Source organism: Vombatus ursinus, unplaced genomic scaffold (genome assembly GCF_900497805.2).
Source record: "Vombatus ursinus unplaced genomic scaffold, bare-nosed wombat genome assembly UNPS02014775.1, whole genome shotgun sequence".
In the NCBI taxonomy this organism is placed as follows: domain Eukaryota; kingdom Metazoa; phylum Chordata; class Mammalia; order Diprotodontia; family Vombatidae; genus Vombatus; species Vombatus ursinus.
In genome coordinates, this window is record NW_020954553.1 from 16,641,833 (window position 1) to 16,662,230 (window position 20,398).

A 20,398-nucleotide genomic window follows, 5' to 3' on the forward strand; every position below is an offset into this window, starting at 1 on the left:
TGGCTCCACAATACTTGAATTGTTTCTTTCTGGCTGCTTGCAGTATTTTCTCCTTGATTTGAGAGGTTTGGAATTTGGCTATGATATTTTTGGAAGTTTTCATTTTAGATCTCTTTCAGGAGGTGATTGGTAGATTCTGTCAATTTCTTTTTTTACCCTCTGGTTCTACGATATCAGGGCAGTTTTCCTTGATAATTTCTTGAAAGATGATATGTAGGCTCTTTTTTTGATCATGGCTCTCAGATAGTCCAGTAATTTTTAAATTATCTCTCCTAGATCTGTTTTCCAGGTCAGCTGTTTTTCCAATGAAATATTTCACATTGTATTCAGTTTTTTTTTTTGTTCTTTTGGCTTTGTTTTTATTGTTTGTTAATTTCTCATAGAGTCATTAGCTTCCATTTGCTCAATTCTAATTTTTAAGGAATAATTTTCTTCAGTGAGCTTTTGTACCTCCTTTTCCATTCTAATTCTATTTTTTAAGGAGTTTTTTTTTCCTGTGAATTTTTGTGTTTCTTTTTCCATTTGGTAAATTCTGCTTTTTAAAACATTCTTTTCCATATTGGCTTTTGTACCTCTTTTACTATTTGGCCTAGTATGTTTTTTAAGGTGTTATTTTCTTCAGCATTTTGTGTGTGTGTGTGTGTGTGTGTGTGTGTGTGTGTGGTGCATGTGCGTCTACTTTATCAAACTGTTGACTTCTTGCATTGCTCTCATTTCTCTTTCCAGTTTTTCCTCTCCCTCTTTTATTTGATTTTCAAAATCCTGTTTGAGCTCCTCCATGGCCTGAGACCAATTCGTATTTTTCTTGGAGGCTTTGGATGTAGGAGGCTTTGTTATCTTCTTCTAAATGTGTGTTTTGATCTTCCTTGTCACCATATAACTTTCAATAGTCAGAGTTTTGGGGGTTTTTTGTTGTTGTTGTTGTTGTTTTTTTACATTTTTTGCTCATATTCCCAGCCTATTATTGGACTTTTAACTGTTAAAGTAGGGCTTTGCTTCCAGGGTGGAGAGAACACTATCCCAAGCTTCAGAGGTTTTGTGCAGCTGTTTTTAGAGATATTTTGAGGGACCTTTAAGTTTTCAGTTCTTACAAGGTGGTATGATCTAAGGAAAGGTGTGTTTAGTATTCTCCTGGACTGTGCTCTGGTCTGTGAGTGACCACAAGCATTTTTTTCTGCCCTGAAACTGTGAGGAGGGTCCCTGCTCCACTGTGGCTGCAAGCTCTAGTATGCTAGTGTTCCTCCTCACCATGGGACAGCCACCCAGGATTGTAACCTGGAAACTAGTATGGGCAAAGCAACAGAGTTCTGCTTCAGTGCTAGCAAAGAGATCCATGTAATCTCCTTCTGACCAGTTGTTTGACCCCCTTACCATCTTTGGCCTGAGAGCTTCAGAAGTAACTGTTGCTGCTACTGATTCATCAGCTCCCAAAGCCTGCTCCTGGTTTTCTGGGGCTGTGCTATGCTGGCACAGCCTGCCCTGGACTCTGCTCCACTCTCACCCAAGTGCAGCAGACCCTTCCTGCTGACCTTTTAAGCTGTCTTGGGCTAGAAAATTGTTTTACTCTGTCTATTTGTGGGTTCTGTTGCTTAGAATTTGTTTAGAGTAATTATTTAAAGTATTTTGAGGGGTTTGGGGGAGATCTCAGGAAAGTCCCTGCCTTTACTCTACCATCTTGACTCTGCTTCTCAAAGAGAAAACCCACAATGTCTTTAAGTAATCCAACTCTTAGTACATGGATAATAATAGATACAGTCCTAGAAGCTAAATGCAAATTATAGAGTGGGCTTAGTTAGGTAGTGAGCTTACCTATCCCTAGGGTTATTCAACCAGAAACCAGATGACTGCCCATAAAGGATATCTGTTGTGTTTGATTTTTATAATTTATTTAATTGAAAGCATCAATAGCATACTTGTAAAATTTGCATATTACACAAAACTTAAGGGAAAATGTAACATGATGAGTGATAGAATTGGGATCCATAAAATTCTCAATAGATTGAGCAGTGGCCTGTTTCTGGTTTAAAAAGGTGCACAATCACAAAATAATTGACTGGGAATGACTTGAGTGATTATCAAGTTGTGTTCCCCCAAGCCCTATTTTACTGATAAGGTCTTTGATACTCAGAGTTTCATTAGCTTGACCAAGGTCACACAGGTACATAGGAAGTGGCACAGTGAAGACCCTCTGATCCCACATTGAGCTCTTACTGCACTATACTGTGCTGCTTCTCTCTTAGAAGTACTTACTGGATAGGGAAGATAAGGCTAGACAACAGTTTATGTAAAAAATTCCTGAAGGCCTTTGTAGACTGAAAGAATAATGTGTGTCAGCAATGGACATAGCAGAGAGTCCATGCAGTCTTAAATTATAGCATATCTGGTGTCTAGAACAAGGGATGCAATAGTCCTGCTATTAATCTTTCCTCCTCAGACCAGAACTGTAATATTGGGTTCAGTTCTGAGGACCTCATTTTAAAAATGTTGACAGTCTATTGGGCAAATAGAGGAGTGATAAAATTGGAATCCATAAAAATCCTGTCCTGTGAATAGGACATACAGGGCAGCTGTCACGTAAACCAGGAATTAACTTTATTCTGCTTGGCCACAGGTCAGAACTGGGAGTAATGAGTAGAAGCTGCAGAAAGGCAAATTTCAGCTGAATATGAAGAAAATTTTCCAAAGTCTTTTCTTATCTCTTCCTTCAGTGCAAATGTTGGGCTTAAATGAGTTATATTCTATCTCTTTTATGCTTGTGGCTTCTGCCATTTGACTTTAAATGGCTTCCCTGATTAGAAGTAGGGCTCAAGGTTTCTTTCTCTAAGGACTTCTGGACCTGCCATGTAAATTGGCAGCAAAGATTGGACTGGTTTATCAAAAAGTTGAGTGGCCAGAAGTTAAGGGCCAGAACACGGCTCAAAGTCAAGCAAAAAGTTTCTCAAGTGTTCACATTGGGGGACAAATTCATCTGTGTCCAGGTCCAGTGGATATGGATACAGTCTGAGTCATGGATACTTTGGGACCTAGTCCCACCTACTTCTCTGACTTACTATAAACTGTTTTTTGGCATCAGTTTTCTCATTTTAAAAAATATAGTATCTAAGAACCTCAGGAGTCATCTAATCTTGAATCATAATTTTCCCTGTAGTATTTTTAATGAATGACCATCCCACCTTTGCTTGAAGACCTTCTTTATTCGGGAACCCACTACTTCCTGAGTCAGTACTTGGCTCTTGTGGATAATTCTGTTTCTCAAGATGATTGTCCTGACATTGAGCTAAAATTTGCTTCTCTGGAGTTTCTTTTCATTGTTCCCAGTTCTGCCACCTGAGATTTAGTAGAACACATTTAATCTCTCTTTTACATGGCAGACCTTAAAATACTTGAAACTGGTGATTATATTCCACACTCTACACCCTCATCCAAATCTTCTTTTCCATGTTAAAAATCCACAATTCCTTTTGCTGATCCTTACCATCCTGGTCACTCTCCTCTGTATATGTTCCAGGTTAGCAATGTATTTCCTACCTTAAAGAAGGTGGTGAACATATATTGAGATCACAGATGTAATAGCACTTCCAAATAGTTAAAAGTGCATCGCAAACATTAAGAAATACCATTGTCACCAGTAAGAATTACATAGGAGTCTAAACTGAAGTCAACCAGGATATTTACTCTTTATAAGAAAACTCAACACAGTATGCTCAGGGTAGGAGATGAGAAATGCCTTCATTGTAATTGAGTCTGTTCTACTAAGTTGGTATGGTCAGTTTGATCGTGACATGAGGCTACTCATACTGCCTAGACAACACTCCTCTGGCTCTGGCTGCAGTATCAAAATAATGTTATTTGATTATTCAAAAGAAATTTTGAGTCAAAATATTTTAGAAGCTAGAAGTTAATATTTTTACCCTATCAACATTTCATTGATTTTCCAATGTCAGCCATGGGGAAAATGTTACTTTTTGGAATAATTTCCATAGTCCCCTCCAAAAAACTTGTTTTACTTTGTTCTGTTTTGTTTGTGGACATCCTGAATACTTAGCTTCAGCTAATAAGCTTGTCCAGAGGGAGATATAACCTCAGTTTGTGATTCTGGTCAATAGATACAATCCCAAACACCACCACATCTTTATTTTGGGGGTATGTTCATTTGAAAGTTAGTGATGCCCCTCTCTTTTCCTTCAAAAACTTGTGCTCTATTTTTCTTCAAATCCCAGAATTGCTGTGGGATGGAGTGGCTTCATTAAGAGTAATTTATGCCAGCCTACTTGGTGGGGGAGTGCTATAATATATAGAGATTTTAGCAAAGCATTTAACCAAGTCTCTTCTCATGCTCTCTTTGTGGACAAGATGGAGAAATGAGGCCAAGTCAGTCAGGAGTCCAGTGAGGTAGATTCTGAAATGGTTGAACGACTGGATGGAATCCAAAGGGTCATCATGAATTGCTCAGTGTCAATTTATAGTGAGATCTGCAATGGAGTCCATAGGGATGTATTCTTGGCCCTATGTTATTTAATAATTTTTTTCAGTGACATGAATAAAGGCTTTGTAGGCATGCTTATCAAATTTCCATGTACACAAATTGTGAGAGATAGATAGCATTTTATGAGAGTAAGGATCAAGAAAGATCCAAACTGGTTTGAAGATTGAGCCGATCCTAATATAATAATATAGAATGAGGATAAATATGAAGTCTTAGGTTAAAAATATCAACTTCATAAGTACTAATTAGAGGAAGTTTGGCTGCAGAGTAAGTCTGAAAAAAATCTGAGAAATTTAGTGGACTGCAAGGTCATTGAGTCTGATGAGGCAACTTTAAAAAGCTAATGTCACCTTAGGCTCTGTTTAAAGAGGCACAGATATATATATATAAGTATAGGGATAGATTGATACAAATATAGTACTAGGTAGTGCAATGGAAAGAGCACCAGGCCAAGAGTCAGGAGGACTCACCCTCCTGAGCTCAAATCTGGACTCAAATACTTACTAGCTGTGGACCCTAGGCAAGTCACTTAACCCTATTGCCTGAGTTTCTACATCTGTAAAATGATTTGGAGAAGGAAATGGCAAACCACTCCAGTGTCTTGAGGTTGTGAAGTGTTGGACTCGACTGAAAGGACTGAACAACAAGTGTACAGAGTAAGGAAAATGAAAAACCTGTTGCTCTCTGCCCTTGTTAGACCACATCTCGAGTAACGTGTTCAAGTTTAGGTGCTACATTTTAGGAAGAGTGTTGATAAACTGGCCAATATCCCAACTGGGCCTCAAGACCAAACATCTATGAGTCTTGCCTGAAGTTTATTCTGTAGAAGAGAGGCATTTGGGTATGACATAATAACCAGCTTCAAATATTTAAAGGGCTTTCATGAAGTATTGAACTTGTTTGGCTCCAGGGGGCAGAAGGATAAACAGTGAGGGAGCAGATTTTGGCTTAATATAAGGAATAACTTATCTAAGTTAGGACTATTCTGAAGGAGAATGGACTGCCTTGAGAGGTAGGAGATTCCTCTTTGCAAGAAGCCTTTAAGTGAAGGCTGGATGAACACTTGCTGTGAAGATATTTTAGAGAGTCGTGCTTCTTGGTCAAGTACAGGTTAGGCTAGATCTCTCCTCATTCCCAAACTTCTTAAGAGCAGGAGTAGAAGGGAGTTGCTGAGTATAGCTTGGACTTGGGCTTGTGGCTTGTGAGCTGGATGGGAAATGTAATGTGTTTAGAAACCTCAGAAGAGTTTCAGAATCAAGGTTCATTGTATTTGAGTCCTTTCTATAAAAGAACATTTCAGGATGGTAGGAAGACAATGACAATGATCCATTTCACAGACCTGTTTTCTGAGGTAATTTTAAAAAAAATTGAGAACTTGTATCCCACCTCCACTGGGGGGTTACTGATATCCATTTCCTCCTGGTGCTTCTGGACAGTCTAGGTTTCCTCTAGGTATTCTGACCCAGCTAAGCCCAAGAAAGCTCTCACCTTACCCTGCTTTACAATCCAGCAAAGAATTATCTTTAATAAATCAGTAAGAAAGCAATGGAAAGCTTTTTTAGTTTTTAGGCTAATAGTTGTAAATAACCATTGCTTCCTTAATCTCCTTGCCATTTTTTTAAACCTACTTTTTTTTTTTCCAAGTGTCCTTTGTGTTCACATCTCCCTGCTTGATCAGGTTCCTACTCCCTTTTCCAAAGGGCCACTTTACAGATTGAAGACTGTGGCAGACTGTGGGGAGAAAGGAATTCACAATAAGTAACCAAAAGATATACATACAACTTATGTCATGGTTTCCATCTGTGAAACAGAGAATGTGTATATGTTGTAAAGAGAATGAGACTCTTGATAAAATGTCTGGGAGAAACAAGCTGTCTTATTAATTTGAAAACAAACACCAATGTTACATGGGTTTTTAAGGACGTGGTATTGTATCTCTGACTACCACCCTTAGGCTGGGGCAATGAAAAATTTCTCCTTTGGCTTTTCTAGATTCAAGTCATCAGTTTTGTTACTGAACAGAATTGGGATTCTCTCGAGGTTTTTGATGGTGCAGACAACACTGTGACAATGCTGGGGAGCTTCTCAGGTAAGAGGATCTTTGGGGGAAGGGCAAGAAAGGCCAATGTTGAGAGTTGGTAGAAACCTTTGGATTGAGTGCTTTATAGACTGTGATTAGAAAGCTAAACAATTAGGATCCCCAAACTCAACATTAGCAGTTCATTTAGAGAGGCAGGGTGACCTATATTGACTTTCTACACTTTCCCTCAAATAGTTCCCTCAAATAATGTTGTCACTTTGTATAGTATAAAACTGTCAGGTTTCATATTATTCAGTTGAAGCCCAACAGGAGGGGTTGGACAACAACCAAACTCATCAGTCTTGTTAGAAATTCATGTGGGGATCATTATTTGTACTTCTCTTGTTGGAGTAGGCAAATACTCCACAGATAGCTAAAGAGAAGTTTCCAGTGAGCTTTTCCCAACACAATACTGACTGATGCTTTTGGCAACTGGTGGTCTTTTGGGGACTGAGAACAAGACAAAACTTTGACAAATTATTATTGGTGGCTTAGAGCAAGGTTCTAAAATTAAGAGCTGAGAGCCAAGTAGGGGAGGGATGGAGGGAGGGAAGCTTAATGTAAGTACTTTTGGGATTTCTTTTTCATAGGAACAACAGTGCCTGCCCTTCTGAACAGCACATCCAATCACCTGTACTTGCATTTCTACTCAGACATCAGTGTGTCTGCTGCTGGCTTCCACCTGGAGTATAAAAGTGAGCTGCCCACTTTTGTAGGTCTCCTACCATCTCTGTGCATGGTGGGAGTTGGAGTGATCTTTGCCCATTTATATGTCTTATTGATTGCCTGCGTTCTATGTAGGCTGTTCCATTGCCCCTTTCTCTTATGTCCTCCCTGATCTCTAGGGTTGACCACAGAAAATTTGGTTTTAAAATTTTAGGGCTGGGGGGAGATTAGACTTGTGATGTTATTGGTATAAGGAACTCCCCATGAGGAGAATATGTCTACCAATGCACATCAGCACCTGCAACTCACCATGTAATCTTACAGAGTTGCCTAAGGAACTTAAAGGTTAAGTGACTTGCCCAAGGTTACACAGCCTTTATGTGTCAGAAATAAGACTTGAATCTAGGTCTTCCTGATTTCTTCCTGATGTGCTGGGTGTCTCTCCACTTTGCAATCCCTGATTCTGGGATGAAATTTGACATTATCATTTAATTTTATTTCAACAGTGCATGAAACTCCATTTTCCATTGGTATTAGTAGTTCCCTAAGTTAAAAGAATGTGGGATGGTTGACAGAGGACTTGATAACTCATCCCTTTGCTAAACCTTCATTTCCTTCTCTGTATAAGAAAAAAAAAAACCCTCACCATTCCTTCCTGCTTTCTCATTCTTCCTTCTCCCTTTCCTCCTTTCTTCAACCTCTAATGTTAAGACAGCCAGTATTGAAACCAACCTTATGCTTTAGGCATACAAGAGAAATATACCCTTGTCCTCAGGAAGCTCACAGTCTCTTTATGGAATGAGAACTATGGAATAATACAAGTTTGAAATCAAGTAGGTAAGTGGTGAGGGTACAGACACAGAACATAGTGTTCAGGCTAGGTGAGTGGGACTGCTGGACACCGGCTTCAGGGTAGGCTTGAAGAATCAGGCAGTAGGCTATACTCGGCAAGCTGAGATAAGCAAAGGTGGAAGAGTATAACAAGTAGCTCCAGTAGGTGAGAGGCCAGGTCTCAGAGTGAGCCCAGTCCTTCATTCAGCTTCATATGTGTAGGAGTGATGGCAGCAGATGGTAGCAGTGATTCAATGTTGAAGCTTGGCAAGCTGCAATTGGTGATATGATAAGAGAGAAAGGGAGTCAAGAGAAGAGAATAGTATATAGTTGAATTGGTTCCTCATGGGGTCAAGGTGGGGAAATGAGGAGTGGCTAGTGCAAGGGAGATGACATGAAAGAAAACTGAGGGCTCAAGGAATTGAAGGATGTTAAGTAGAGATGGAGAATAGGATTTTGTAAAGGAAGGCAGAGGGAGAGGTAAAAAGTCAATAAATTATAGTCAGATGAGGAGATTTTGGAATTCTTGAATGTAGAGGTGGTACATTTATGTTTGACTCTTACCCTCATGAAGTAATCATTATATTCCCAAAAACCTTAGGTGTCATCATATAAAGGCATACAGATATTATCTAGCCCTATGTGAGGCCCCTTATGTGTTTACTAATTTCCAGACTGTGGGTACACTTCTTTTGGACTTCCATGCTCAAAGTAGAGGCTCAAGTCTTCTGTTGGAGAGTGGTACTGGCAGAAGAGTTTGCACTCGATGTCAGCACTGTGGAAATCCTGCAGGCCTTTGAGCAAGAGAGCAACATTGTGAACATGTTGTTTTATAGAATCCGGTCACAGCTAGTCAAAGCCATGGATGTCATCTGGTCCTACCCTCATGTTAGATATAAGGAAACTAAAGCTCAGGGAAATAAGAGACTTTGTCAAAGTCACATAGAAAATTAGTGCCAGAGGTAAAAATATAACCCACATGTTTGGACTCAAATATAGATTTATTTCTGCTGTACCATGTGAATCTGTAACTGTCAGTTTTGGTGTCTGGGACAAGCAGAATGAAGCATCCTCAAATCAACTTTGTAATTCATGAGGTGAAATTAATGCAAAAAGTTATTATTTTTAACAAATGTAAGATGAATTTTAAACAATGATTTTAAAGATTTTTTCCATTTTAAAATCATTACATTTATGTATCGATAGCACATATATTCTTTCTCTAAGATAAAATAAAAACAACTGGCTTAAGACTTTGTTAGAAAGACTAATTCGTTAAAACAGGAAGCTACCATATGATATACATCATTTATAATAGTCATCTATGGCCATTATAGTAAGTAAGTCTCAGTCTCACTCAATGAAAGCTGTCTTAAAGTAGTGAGGACTATTTGGATATAAGGTAGGACAGAGGCTACAGCTTCACAAGGGTTTTCCGGGTGAAAGGAGGGACTTCTTTCTTCTGATTAGTGAATGCTTGCCTTGGAAACATCTTTTCCTTAAACTCCCAGGCCATATTCACTTGACTCTTGCTCTCCTCCTCACTCTCTGGACTTAACTTCCTTGTCAGCAACTATTCCCCATGTTGATTTCTTCCCTCTCCACCTCCCCTCTTTCCAGCTTCTCTTTATGTTGTCTTTTTTTTTAATGTAATCTCCTTGAGGATAAGGACTATCTTTTTTGCTTGTATTTGTAGCCCCAGAATTTCTCTTAGTGCCTGGAACATAGAGAAAGCTTAATAAATGCCCTGTCACTCAAAAGTACCTCATCTTAAGGGCATTTATTGTCATGGTCACCTTGACTCAGCCTTCCAACTACACCAAATCACAGCTAAATCTGCAAGAAGGATTTGAGGTCCCTTGTTATCGTGTCCACAGTATATTGAAGCTCCATCCCTTCCCTTAAGTGATCAAGTTCCAGTCAGGATAAAACAGGGTCTCCTTTTCTAATTCAACAGAAGCTTACTACATCCTTCCTCTAGATAAAGAATTCTTAACCTGGGGTCAATGAACTTAAAAAAAAATTTGATAACTACATTTCAATATAATTGTTTTTCTGGGTAGTCTTTTATATTTATGCATTTCAAAACATTATTCTGAGCCATTGTCCATAGGCTTTTATTGGGCTGCCAGTGGAGTCAGTGCCATACAAAGGCTGATAATCTCTGCTCCAGATTTAGCAGATAACTTTGTCTTGCAGTCTTGCTGTTTACTTAAAAATACTCATGAAATTGTCATATTCGATTTTCTAAAATTCAGCACATGGTTTCATAATCAAATAATTTGGCTTTAGTTTTTTTACATTTTTTTACTTTTTTTTCTTGAGGCTCTATTATATATGAATTCTCTTTTGTCCTTCATTTCTTCCTTTTCTTGTCTGTATATCAACCTCCTAATGTTTGGCAACTCCAATTAACAAGCCCCAATTCTGCCTCCTCAATCTTCTCTCTTTCTAGGTCCTGTGGCAGAGGTTTGGAAAGATCCAAATGGGACAATGTCTGTCTCTTTCCCTTCAGTAATTCTCATTAATCAAGACTTCCAAGATCTGACTGAACAAAATGCTGGTAGTTGAGTATGATTGAATCGCCTGCTTATTTTCCAACCTGATTGGAGTACCTTGAGTTGGTCATTGGTTCTTAGTTTCCTTTTCTTTACAGGACTGAGGGTCCCCTCTGTACCCACTTGAAAAAGATATTCTGGAAGACATGAATGTGGCATCATTGTGAAATTTCTGACTGCCATGGCCATGCTTCTCAAACTTCAAGGCTTTAACATCCTTCCTTCTTGAAATCTATTGAGTGTATACGATCATGCAAAACTATAAATAGCTTGTCTGTGATAAAGAGAGAGAAAGAGAGAGAGAGGATATGCTTTTTTCACCAGTTATCCTTAGGGAACAGAAAGCATACAAAGTTCCTGTCAGTCAGTCCTTTGCTAAGACTCAGTGATTGTCTTCTTAAATTTCTTCTTTTCCCCAGGCCATAGAATGATAGGGTTGCTGAGAGTACTTCTCAGCCTCTGTATTGGGCCACTTTACAGTAGTGGTGGCCAGAATTTAACAAAGGGCATACTTAGACAGTTTCTTTTACTGAGATATGCTTTGTTATGAGGGACAAGCAGCCTGGTAACAAAGAGGTCTTACGACTAGCCTCCATTTGTGCCAAATGATCCAGAGCGTGGGCCAATAGCCCATCTTTATACCTACCGTGTCTTCCTTCTTATTAGCAATGGTACATCATTTGGACCTCCTGTGGCAAATGTAAGGCAACTCTGATTGGTGGACATTTTAATGAGGAGGTGGTCTAAGTGTTCTTAGCTCCTCCCTATTATTTCATCATTGGAGGGAGGGGACAGGTAAAGAAAAGCAAGGGCAAAGGGACATACCCTTGGGAGAAAAGCTAGTTCTGTCAGGCTTCTGTTTTATGGGGTAAACAAAAGCCTAGGTCCCTGCCCAAGTAGATGCCTTAGGGGCTGGGAGTAATTATCTCATTCCATTAGGGCCCTTAAGAAAACTGCCTGACCTCCTGAAGTTAGGGGTCTGAGGAAATGGATAGATTCTCACAGAAATATTGGTAATAAATAATATAGTTCAACATTAATTTTCTTCACTGTGTTACTAATGTAGTGTAGCTCTGGGGCTGCTTCAGAAACCCTGTTTGCACTGGCAGGGGCTGGCTCCCCATAGGGTATTTACTGTTTATTTCTACCCTTAAGACTCCAGGGGACCCTGATGAGGTGGGTAGTATTTTTCTAGTGCTATAGCTTACCAACTTCTTCACTGATGTGCTTCCCTCCTTGATGATCATCACCAGCCAAATTTAATTAACTTTTAGAAACTGTCATTAACTAAGGTGGTATAGTAAAAACACCGAGTACTAAAACATTTCTCGGAAGAGTCTGTGGCACATTCTGCCACAAATACATTCAGAATCCAGCAGAAGGTAGACTCAGTTTTGTAGAACTCATGAAGCAAAAGGATAAACTCACAGATCCTGATTCTTTGAAGTCTTGTTTTCCATTCGTGAAGTGCTTATGAAATTCTCCATAAGCATGATTTAGCTTTCTGCTGGACTCTTCATAGAAACCTGAAAGTGCCTTTCCTTGGTGGGTTCCTGGTGTCAGTCATCGTCATTCCTGGGATGGGGCTAGAATGCTGGGATGCAGACTTCCCACAAGAAGTTCAAACTTGACTGGTCAAGTTTGGGGGGGAGGAGAGACAAAAGGCTCCAGTCCTCTCTCACTTCTCTAACCCTACCCACCCCCAAATTTCTCTCAGAGGAAGGGACTTGGCTGGAGTTTCTAGCTTGCAAAGTTGCCGACACACCCGCTTTGTTCTTAATTGTCTTAGACTTGTATAGAACCACAGGGGTGACAAGTCCACACCTTAGTTTACTGCCTTTGATTGACTGATTGAATCAGCAGAGATGTTCTTACCTGGTAAAGATATATGAGCTGTAATATATTAATTACTTCAAATAGGATGGGGTGCTTGATTAATTCAATCAGTCATCACCTTTAATATTCTTAATACGTCTGAAGGAAAAGAGTATAGATAAACAAGTGAGCAGACAACAGAGACAGCAGAAATGACCTTCCTGATGCATTACTGACTTTAAAACATTGGAAAATACCAGTCTAAGGTACCCCCCTCCTCCAAGCTCACTTTCTTTTTGCATCTTACTAAATTGAAATGGTACATTCCATTGAAATGGTGTTTAATCAGCTATCAAATAGAAGAGTATACTAGTAAAATCTATCCCAAATCCCAGGAAATATGAGGAAGTACTTCATCTTGCCCCCACCCACCCAATGGACAGACAAACACACACACACAAAAACACACACACACACTCTCTCTCTCTTTCTCTCTTTCCCTTTCCCTCTCCCTCTCCTACTCCCTCTCTTTCTGTCTTCTCTCTCTCTACTTCAAAGACACTTTGTAATATGAGGCATCTGACTCATTCTTGGGCTAACCCCTTTTGCCCCACACAGTTGGTAGCTAGTAATATAAGGTCACAAACCAAAATTTCAGTTTAAGTATCATTTGTTACATAATTTCAGCATTCAAGGTACTGTGCTCAGCTGTGAAAATACAAAGATTAGAAATGATACAGGATCTCAAGGAACTTAAATTCTGTCACTTTTTAGTTGGATGTTAGGGATCTCGGGTTCCACAGCTTCCAGCATGTGGGAAAGGGGGACCTTGTTAGTGGCCCCCTTCCCCAATAGCAATCCAGACATTGTCATTTTCTGTCAACCACGTAAGGAGGGATTCCCCTTAAAGGAAGTGAGTTGGGGATAAGATTGGGGAAAAGGTAGGGGAACATTCTTTATGATCTTTTTCCCAGGGCCTAGTGTGTTTTGAAGTTGACTTCATAGTTTGGCCCCAAGGATAAGATTGCTTGAGGGAAGCTACCGGAAACAGCTGTGATGCTTATTTATCTTATCTGAATGGAACAGCCTGACTTCTGCTTTTTGTTCACCTAGCTATTGTTTTCCTGATGTTGTGTCAATTCAGGCTTTTTTCTCTGACCTCAGCCTAGCCTGCTACAGAATCAAAGAAGGCTTAGTATCTAGTCATCAGAATGAAGCTATGTGGTGTCACTGCTTTCTCCTGGAGAGGTCATGCTCTTATCTCTCTCACTCAGAGACACATGTTCTTGATGCTCTGGAGCACCAAGGTCACTTCTGAGAGAACCATGAACCTATAGAGCTTTGATTTTAGAGAAAGGAGAGAATCTGAAGGGTTGGCCTCTGTGTCTGAGCCCTTGGAATGGGGCTGAAGAGTATTTCTTTATGATAGCTGCTCATATAGAAAGAAAAGGAACTAGGAATTAGAGAAAGCATAAAACAGTTGCAAACAACATCTTCTTTTGGGCTTGCTTGGTGTTCTGGGGAGCGCAGGAAATTTGAACTTAAAGCTGTGGTGTTTGTTGCTGAAGAGCAAGACTAGTTCTGTATTAAAGACAACTGTCATCCACCTAAAAGGTCTGGTGAACCCATGGTATTAACAATCCAAAGAGGAAAGGAAACAAGTCATTCAGATTTGCCTCTGTAGTGAATATTAAATTATTTGGGAGTTGGTAATAAATTTACTTTTTTATTGCATATTTTTAATCCATTATTTACATCATTTTTTTTCCAATGAATTTAAATGAGGTTTAGGAGAAGGTGGCCAAGGATCATGGTGAATATCACAGTGGATAATCTACAAAGACATTATGGATAATCCACTAAAAGGAAACATGAAAGTTCCTAGTAATTGTAGAGACAAGAGGTTATTGAGATGTATTAAAACTAAGACAAGTTATGATTATTACTTGTACTCATATAAAATGGTAAGTTGAAGGGGGTGAAAGGAATGTAAGAATAGATCTCTAAAAGGGATAAATTAAATATTGCAAAAATTAACCTTCCCTTAGTGCCATAATTTGACTTAAAATAAGGTTGTTCAGGGAAAGAAATGTTAGAATTATTCTTACTTTGTACTTGTTTTCTCTTTACCTTTCTCTCTCCTTTCCTTTTGGAGTTTCTTTACTGGTTATAAGGTATAGAGCTCACAGCATTGACTATCATACAAAGGGCACGCAGAGTTGTCATCTGCTTCTAGGGGGAAGCAGGAGATGGCAGCTGGAACTGAATGTCTTATTTTTCAGTAGGGGTTATTTATTACACTGTTAATCTCTGATGTCTGAAGGGCTCCAGGGCTTACTTCAAATGTTCAAATTTTGGGCAAAAATCCAACCAAAGGCTTGGCTTTCAGGCATATAATTTTGCTATTCAAAACTTCTCTTCAGAGGAAAATGTCAGGGACAAATGTGCTATTTCCACAATCAGAGATGGGAAGAGGCCCTGGGCTGCAAAGCTGGAAAGAGGTTTGGAGACCAGGTAATAAGCTACAAAAGATGGAGTGACTATTGTGCCATCATGTAGTCTGGAATCACCTGTCAGCTTTGTGGGTTTAGGTAAAGTCTGTTTGAACTGATGCCTTCTGTGAACCAATTTAACACAATTTTAAATTTTTTGAGAAAAAGGAAAAGTTGGAAAGGCTATCTATGTTATTTCATCTTCTCATCTTCAGTATCTTAAAGGATGCCAGTGGTGGAGGGAATTTTTATTTATTTATGGCTTAAAGGCAAGTAGGATGATGAGCTAGGTGTGACTTTATTTTTAGAAATATCTGGATCCATTACACTACCTTTTAGGAGATATAGAGTCATAGGATTTTTTTGAGCTACAGATCATGTAGCCCAAATCCCTTATTTTACAGCTGCTGATCCAGAGGTTCAAGGTTGTGACATAATCAGGGCTACACAACGTAGTTAGAGGCAGGGCCATTAATAGAACCCAGGTCGTCTTGTTCCCAGTCCAGTGGTCTCTCTACTACATCATCACTTTGTTATACCCCTTCTTTATTTTTCCAAGCAACCACTCAGATTTTAAACTTCAATGTGTTCAGGTAGCCAGGCCTAGAGAGAGTACAGGTTACTGAAAATGCTTAGCAGATGCAAAAGATCCCAGGAAGATGTAGATGAGCCTCAGGGCTGCAGAAAGGCAAGTATCATAGAGTAGTCTACAAACTCTAGGCCAGTGATCTTACTGGCAATTCCTGGCAAAATTCTTGAACATATTGTTAAATGAATGGCCTGTGAGCACTTCAAAATGGAAGCAATGTGCTTCAATTAATTTCAACAAAAATTTAGTAAATGCCTACTATATACAATGCACTATACCAGGTACTGAGGATACAAAGGCAAAAAAATTGGGACAAAGGAGGTTCTAGCAAATAAAAAAGTAAATTAATCAAAGTATATGCAAATGAGTTCAAAGTCATATCAAGAGAAAGAGTGCTAATAATGGCTGGGGTCAGGAACAGTCTTATACAAGAGGTATCCTCTGAGCTGTGCTTTGAAGAAAGCTCAGGATTCTGTGCAGATGCAAAGAGAGGAGGGCATTCCAAACCTGGGAGACCACTTGTGGAAAGGCAGGTAGGATGACTTAGACTTAGCAAGTGGTTGTTTATGTAAAGGGTTTGAGGGAAAGGAAACAGCCAAGGATGATTCTAGGCTTGGGAGCCTTGGTGACTGAATGGATACTGTTATAATCAACAGATATGCGGAAATTTGGAGGAGTGATGGGTTTTGGAAGAAATGTGATTTCCATTGTGAATATGTTGTTTCTGAGATGCCTGCAGAAATTCAGATAGAGTTATCTAGCAGACAATAGGTAATAAAGGATTGGAGTTCAGGAGAGAGATTAATTTTGGATATAGATTTGGAAGTCTTGTGTATAGAGATGACAATTGGTTGTTGTTCTTTGTTCTCAAAAAGGAACAAAATGACATCACTGTGCTAGACACAGAGTGTCTGACTGTGGCTGATCAGACGAATACAAGCTTGGAATGTCTACCACAGGTCAGGCATAAATAGTCCATATGAACATTTGGGATGGAATCTTTAAAATTGTGAATCTTGCATTTCTTTTGAGCTACTTCAGTTCTGCTTTGTTCATAGAGCACAGCACCTTTTCTCATGAGGGCACACCATGCTGAGTGGTCCTGTGCCAGTATGTCCCATGTCACACAATCATTTCCAAAGTTCTTAAGAGAGACCCTGAGAGTGTCCTTGTATCTCTTCTTCTGACCACCATGTGAGCGCTTGCCCTGTGTGAGTTCTCTATAAAACAGTCTTTTTGGCAAGCATTTTTTTTTGCATTTCTGCAATTTTTCATTCAAACAATGTGTCCAATCCATCAGAGTTGCACTCTCTGCAGCAGAGTTTGAATGCTTGGTAGTTTAGTTTGAGAAAGACCTCAGTGTCCTGTATCTTATCCTACCAGGTGATCTTCAGAATCTTCCTAAGATAATTCAAATGGAAGCCATTCAGTTTTCTACCATGGCACTGGTATACTGTCCAGGTTTCACAGGCTTACAACAATGAGGTCAGCATTACAGCTCTATAGACCTTCAGTTTGGTAGTCAGTCTAATACCTCTTCTCTCTCACACTTTCCTTTGGAGCTTCCCAAACAATGAACTACTTTGGGCAATGCATGCATCAACCTCATTATCAATGTGTACATCCCTGGAAAATACACTACCAAGGTAGGTGAACTTATTCACAGCATTCAACGCTTCTCCATTTGCTGTAGCCAATGGTTCCACATATGGATGGTGTTGTGGTGGCTGATGGAGCACCTGTGTTTTCTTGGTGTTAATTGTTAGACCAAAATTAGGACGAGCAGCAGAGAACTAATCCATACTTTGTTGCATCTCAACTTCAGAGGCTGCAATGAGTGCATAATCATCTGCAAACAGAAAATCATGCACTAGCACTCCCTCCACTTGGGTCTTGGCTTTTAAGCCTTTTCAAGTTGAAGAATTTACCATCAGTGCAGTAGCTGACCTTTATGCCGAGTTTGTCCTCAATGAAGGCCTTTGACAACATGAGTGAAAACATCATGCATGGGAGCAAGCACACAGCCTTATTTCACTCCATTGGTGACTGAGAAAGCATAAGAGTATTATCCATTATCCAGAACCCAGGCAAGCATGCAGTCATGAAATTGATGTACAATGCTGATGAACTTCTCCAGGCAACCAAATTTTGATCTGATTTTCCATGAGTCCTCATGACTGCCAGTATCAAAGGCCTTGGTCAAATCTACAAGCATGTACAGACTTCTGTTCTGCTCCTGGCATTTCTCCTGGAGTTGTCTGGCAGCAAACATCAAATCAGCTGTTCTCAGTCCTTGGCTCTCAAGTAGATGACCATCTTCCAGATGAAGGATCAACCAATTAAGGAGTACATTTTCCAGAGACGTACGCATAGATGGTGAGGTTGACCCATCCATTGCCAGAGCTAACTCAGCATTTGGGAAGCTCTGAAGGAAAGTGTGGGAGAGAAGAGGTATTAGACTGCCTACCAGACTAAAGGTCTACAAAGCTGTTGTGCTGACCTCATTGTTGTATGTCTGTGAAATCTGGACAGTCTACCATTACCATGCCAGGAAATTGAATCGCTTCCATTTGAATTCTTAAGAAGATTCTAAAGATCACCTGGTAACATTAGGTACCAGACACAGAGGTCCTTTCTCAAACTAAACTTCCAAGCATTCAAGTTCCACTTCAGAGAGCTCAATTTTGATGGGCTGGCCATGTAGCCTCAAAGAACTCATACAAGGCAAGCACTCACAAAGTGGTCAGAAGGTCAGAAGAAGTGATAAAAGTACACTCTGAAGGTCCTGAGATGACAAACCGATGGGAGCTGATGAGCTAGCCAGAGGAAAGAGTATAGGGAGAAGGCTAAGGACAGAGCTTTGGGAACCACCCACATATATTGGGTAGTAGGATTATGCATATTTGTTATGATTTTTTTTAAATTTTTTTTATTTTTCACTAGGGGATAGAGGAAAAAGAAAATAAGTGCTTTTTAATAAAAAAATAATTTAAAAAGAGATCTTTGTTGACAATGACAGTTTCAATTAAGTGGAGGGGGAAAGAGAGGAGTCAAAAGTTAGATTACTATGATCTACTATGAGAAGTCTTTGGAAAGTGAGGAAATTGTTGCAAAGAGTATAAAGGTTTGGCTGTGAAAGGAAGAAGATATATAAGATGATAGCATGAGAGAATGTCTGGGTCAAATGAAGGTTTCTTTAAAGGTGAGGGAATCCTAGCCAGTGTGGCTTCATTAAAAACAAGACATTTCTCATTTCCTTTTTTGACAGTAGTAGACTTGTAGCTTAGAGAAATGTCATAGACAGTATATATAGGTTTCATCAAAGTTTTTGACAATGTCTTTCACAGTATATCTGTGGACAAGATGAAAAGATGGGGCAAAATTAAACATAGCTAGAAACTGATAGAATGACTAAAGAGTAGACTTTAATTGCTTAGTGACAGCTTGGAGAAAAGCATGGCCAAGAGATTTGTCCTTGGTCTCAAGTGTACAAAACTTTGACTGATGACTTCCATCAAGAAAAAAAAATAATACTTTTCAAGTATGCAGATGATACAGTGATGAAAAAGACAGCTAAAACACTGAGTGACAAGATTCAGAAAGATTTCTGTAGGCTAGAACAATGTTGTCAAACTCAAATAGAAAAGGGGGACAATAGGATGCTTATTGACTTAGAAAACAATATATTAATATTACCTATGTTCTATTGTATTTCTATTTATTTTGTTAAATATTTCTTAATTATATTTTAATTTGGTCTTGCACCTAGAGGGTCACTAAGTGCAAACATTTTTTACATGTTTGACACTTCAGGACTAGAAGGATGAGCTAAATCAAACAAGACTTTGCTAAAGGTAAACAAGTTTGACACATTAAAAATTCAAGGTCACAAGTCAAAGATTGTGAACTTATGACTAGAGAACAGTTTCTATAAAAGTTATGGGGTTTGGTGGACTGCAAACTCAATGTGAGTCAACACTGGGTGTGATATAATGACTGGAAAAAATAATACTATTCTAGACTGAATTGAGAGGCAGAGTGTAATGAATGAAGAAGGTAACAATCTCACTAAACTCTGCCCTGATCTGACTGCATTTGGAGTTTTGTATTTAGTTCAGAGAGCTACATTTTAGGGGACTAGTTTTCAAGTGTTAATAAGGAAACCAGCCTCACTGGAACAGAGAATATGAATTGGTACATGGTAGATGTGGCCAGAAGGTTTGAATGTTGACAGATTATAAGTGTCTTTGAATTCTAGGATGTCAGGATTTGATACAGTACAAAGCCATTAAAGATTTTTTTTTAGCTGACATGTTAAAATTGGTGCCTTGTGAATATTAAGATGGTTTTCAAGGTGAAGAGAAGACTAAAGGTAGGGAGACCACTTAGGAACCTGGCATAACTTGATCCTGGTGTGAGGTGATAAGGGTTTGACCTCCTAAATATCCAGTGGAGATTTAAAGGGGAAGTTGGTGAGATATGTGAGGTAGGAATCAATGAGTTTTATCAGAAAAGGTTTTCCCTCATGGCCAGGATTCAGGAGAAATGAAACAATGTGATGCACAGATTTAACAAGTCAGGTGGTGTGTTATGGTATGTTAAGGTAGACAGTCTCTAGCCTAGCAGTCAGATGACCTGAGTTCACTTAGTTCTACCATTTACTACCTTTGTGAGCTTGACAATTCACTTAACCTCCTAAGTCTCAGTTTCCTTATTTGAAAGACAGAGATAATAATCATTGTTTTGCTTATTTTATAGGATTTGTGTGCAAGTAAAATAAGAACAATTGAGGAAATAGTAAAGATCTGTACAATTATGATTTTTTTTTTATTGTTAAAAGCAGGAAGATTCTAGGCCTTTTAAACGTGAAAAGGGAGCTCA

At 39.2% G+C, this 20,398-nt stretch overlaps 1 protein-coding gene across 1 annotated transcript in view; it reads left to right on the plus strand.

The window, feature by feature from the left end:
• Positions 1 to 20,398, plus strand: part of CSMD2 (CUB and Sushi multiple domains 2) — a 914,813-nt gene that overhangs the window by 735,973 nt on the left and 158,442 nt on the right. Inside the window, exons 36-37 of the mRNA XM_027864466.1 lie at positions 6,479 to 6,575; positions 7,157 to 7,261. Of these exons, the coding sequence (XP_027720267.1) occupies positions 6,479 to 6,575; positions 7,157 to 7,261 (202 nt within the window). The remainder of the gene's footprint in view (positions 1 to 6,478; positions 6,576 to 7,156; positions 7,262 to 20,398) is intronic.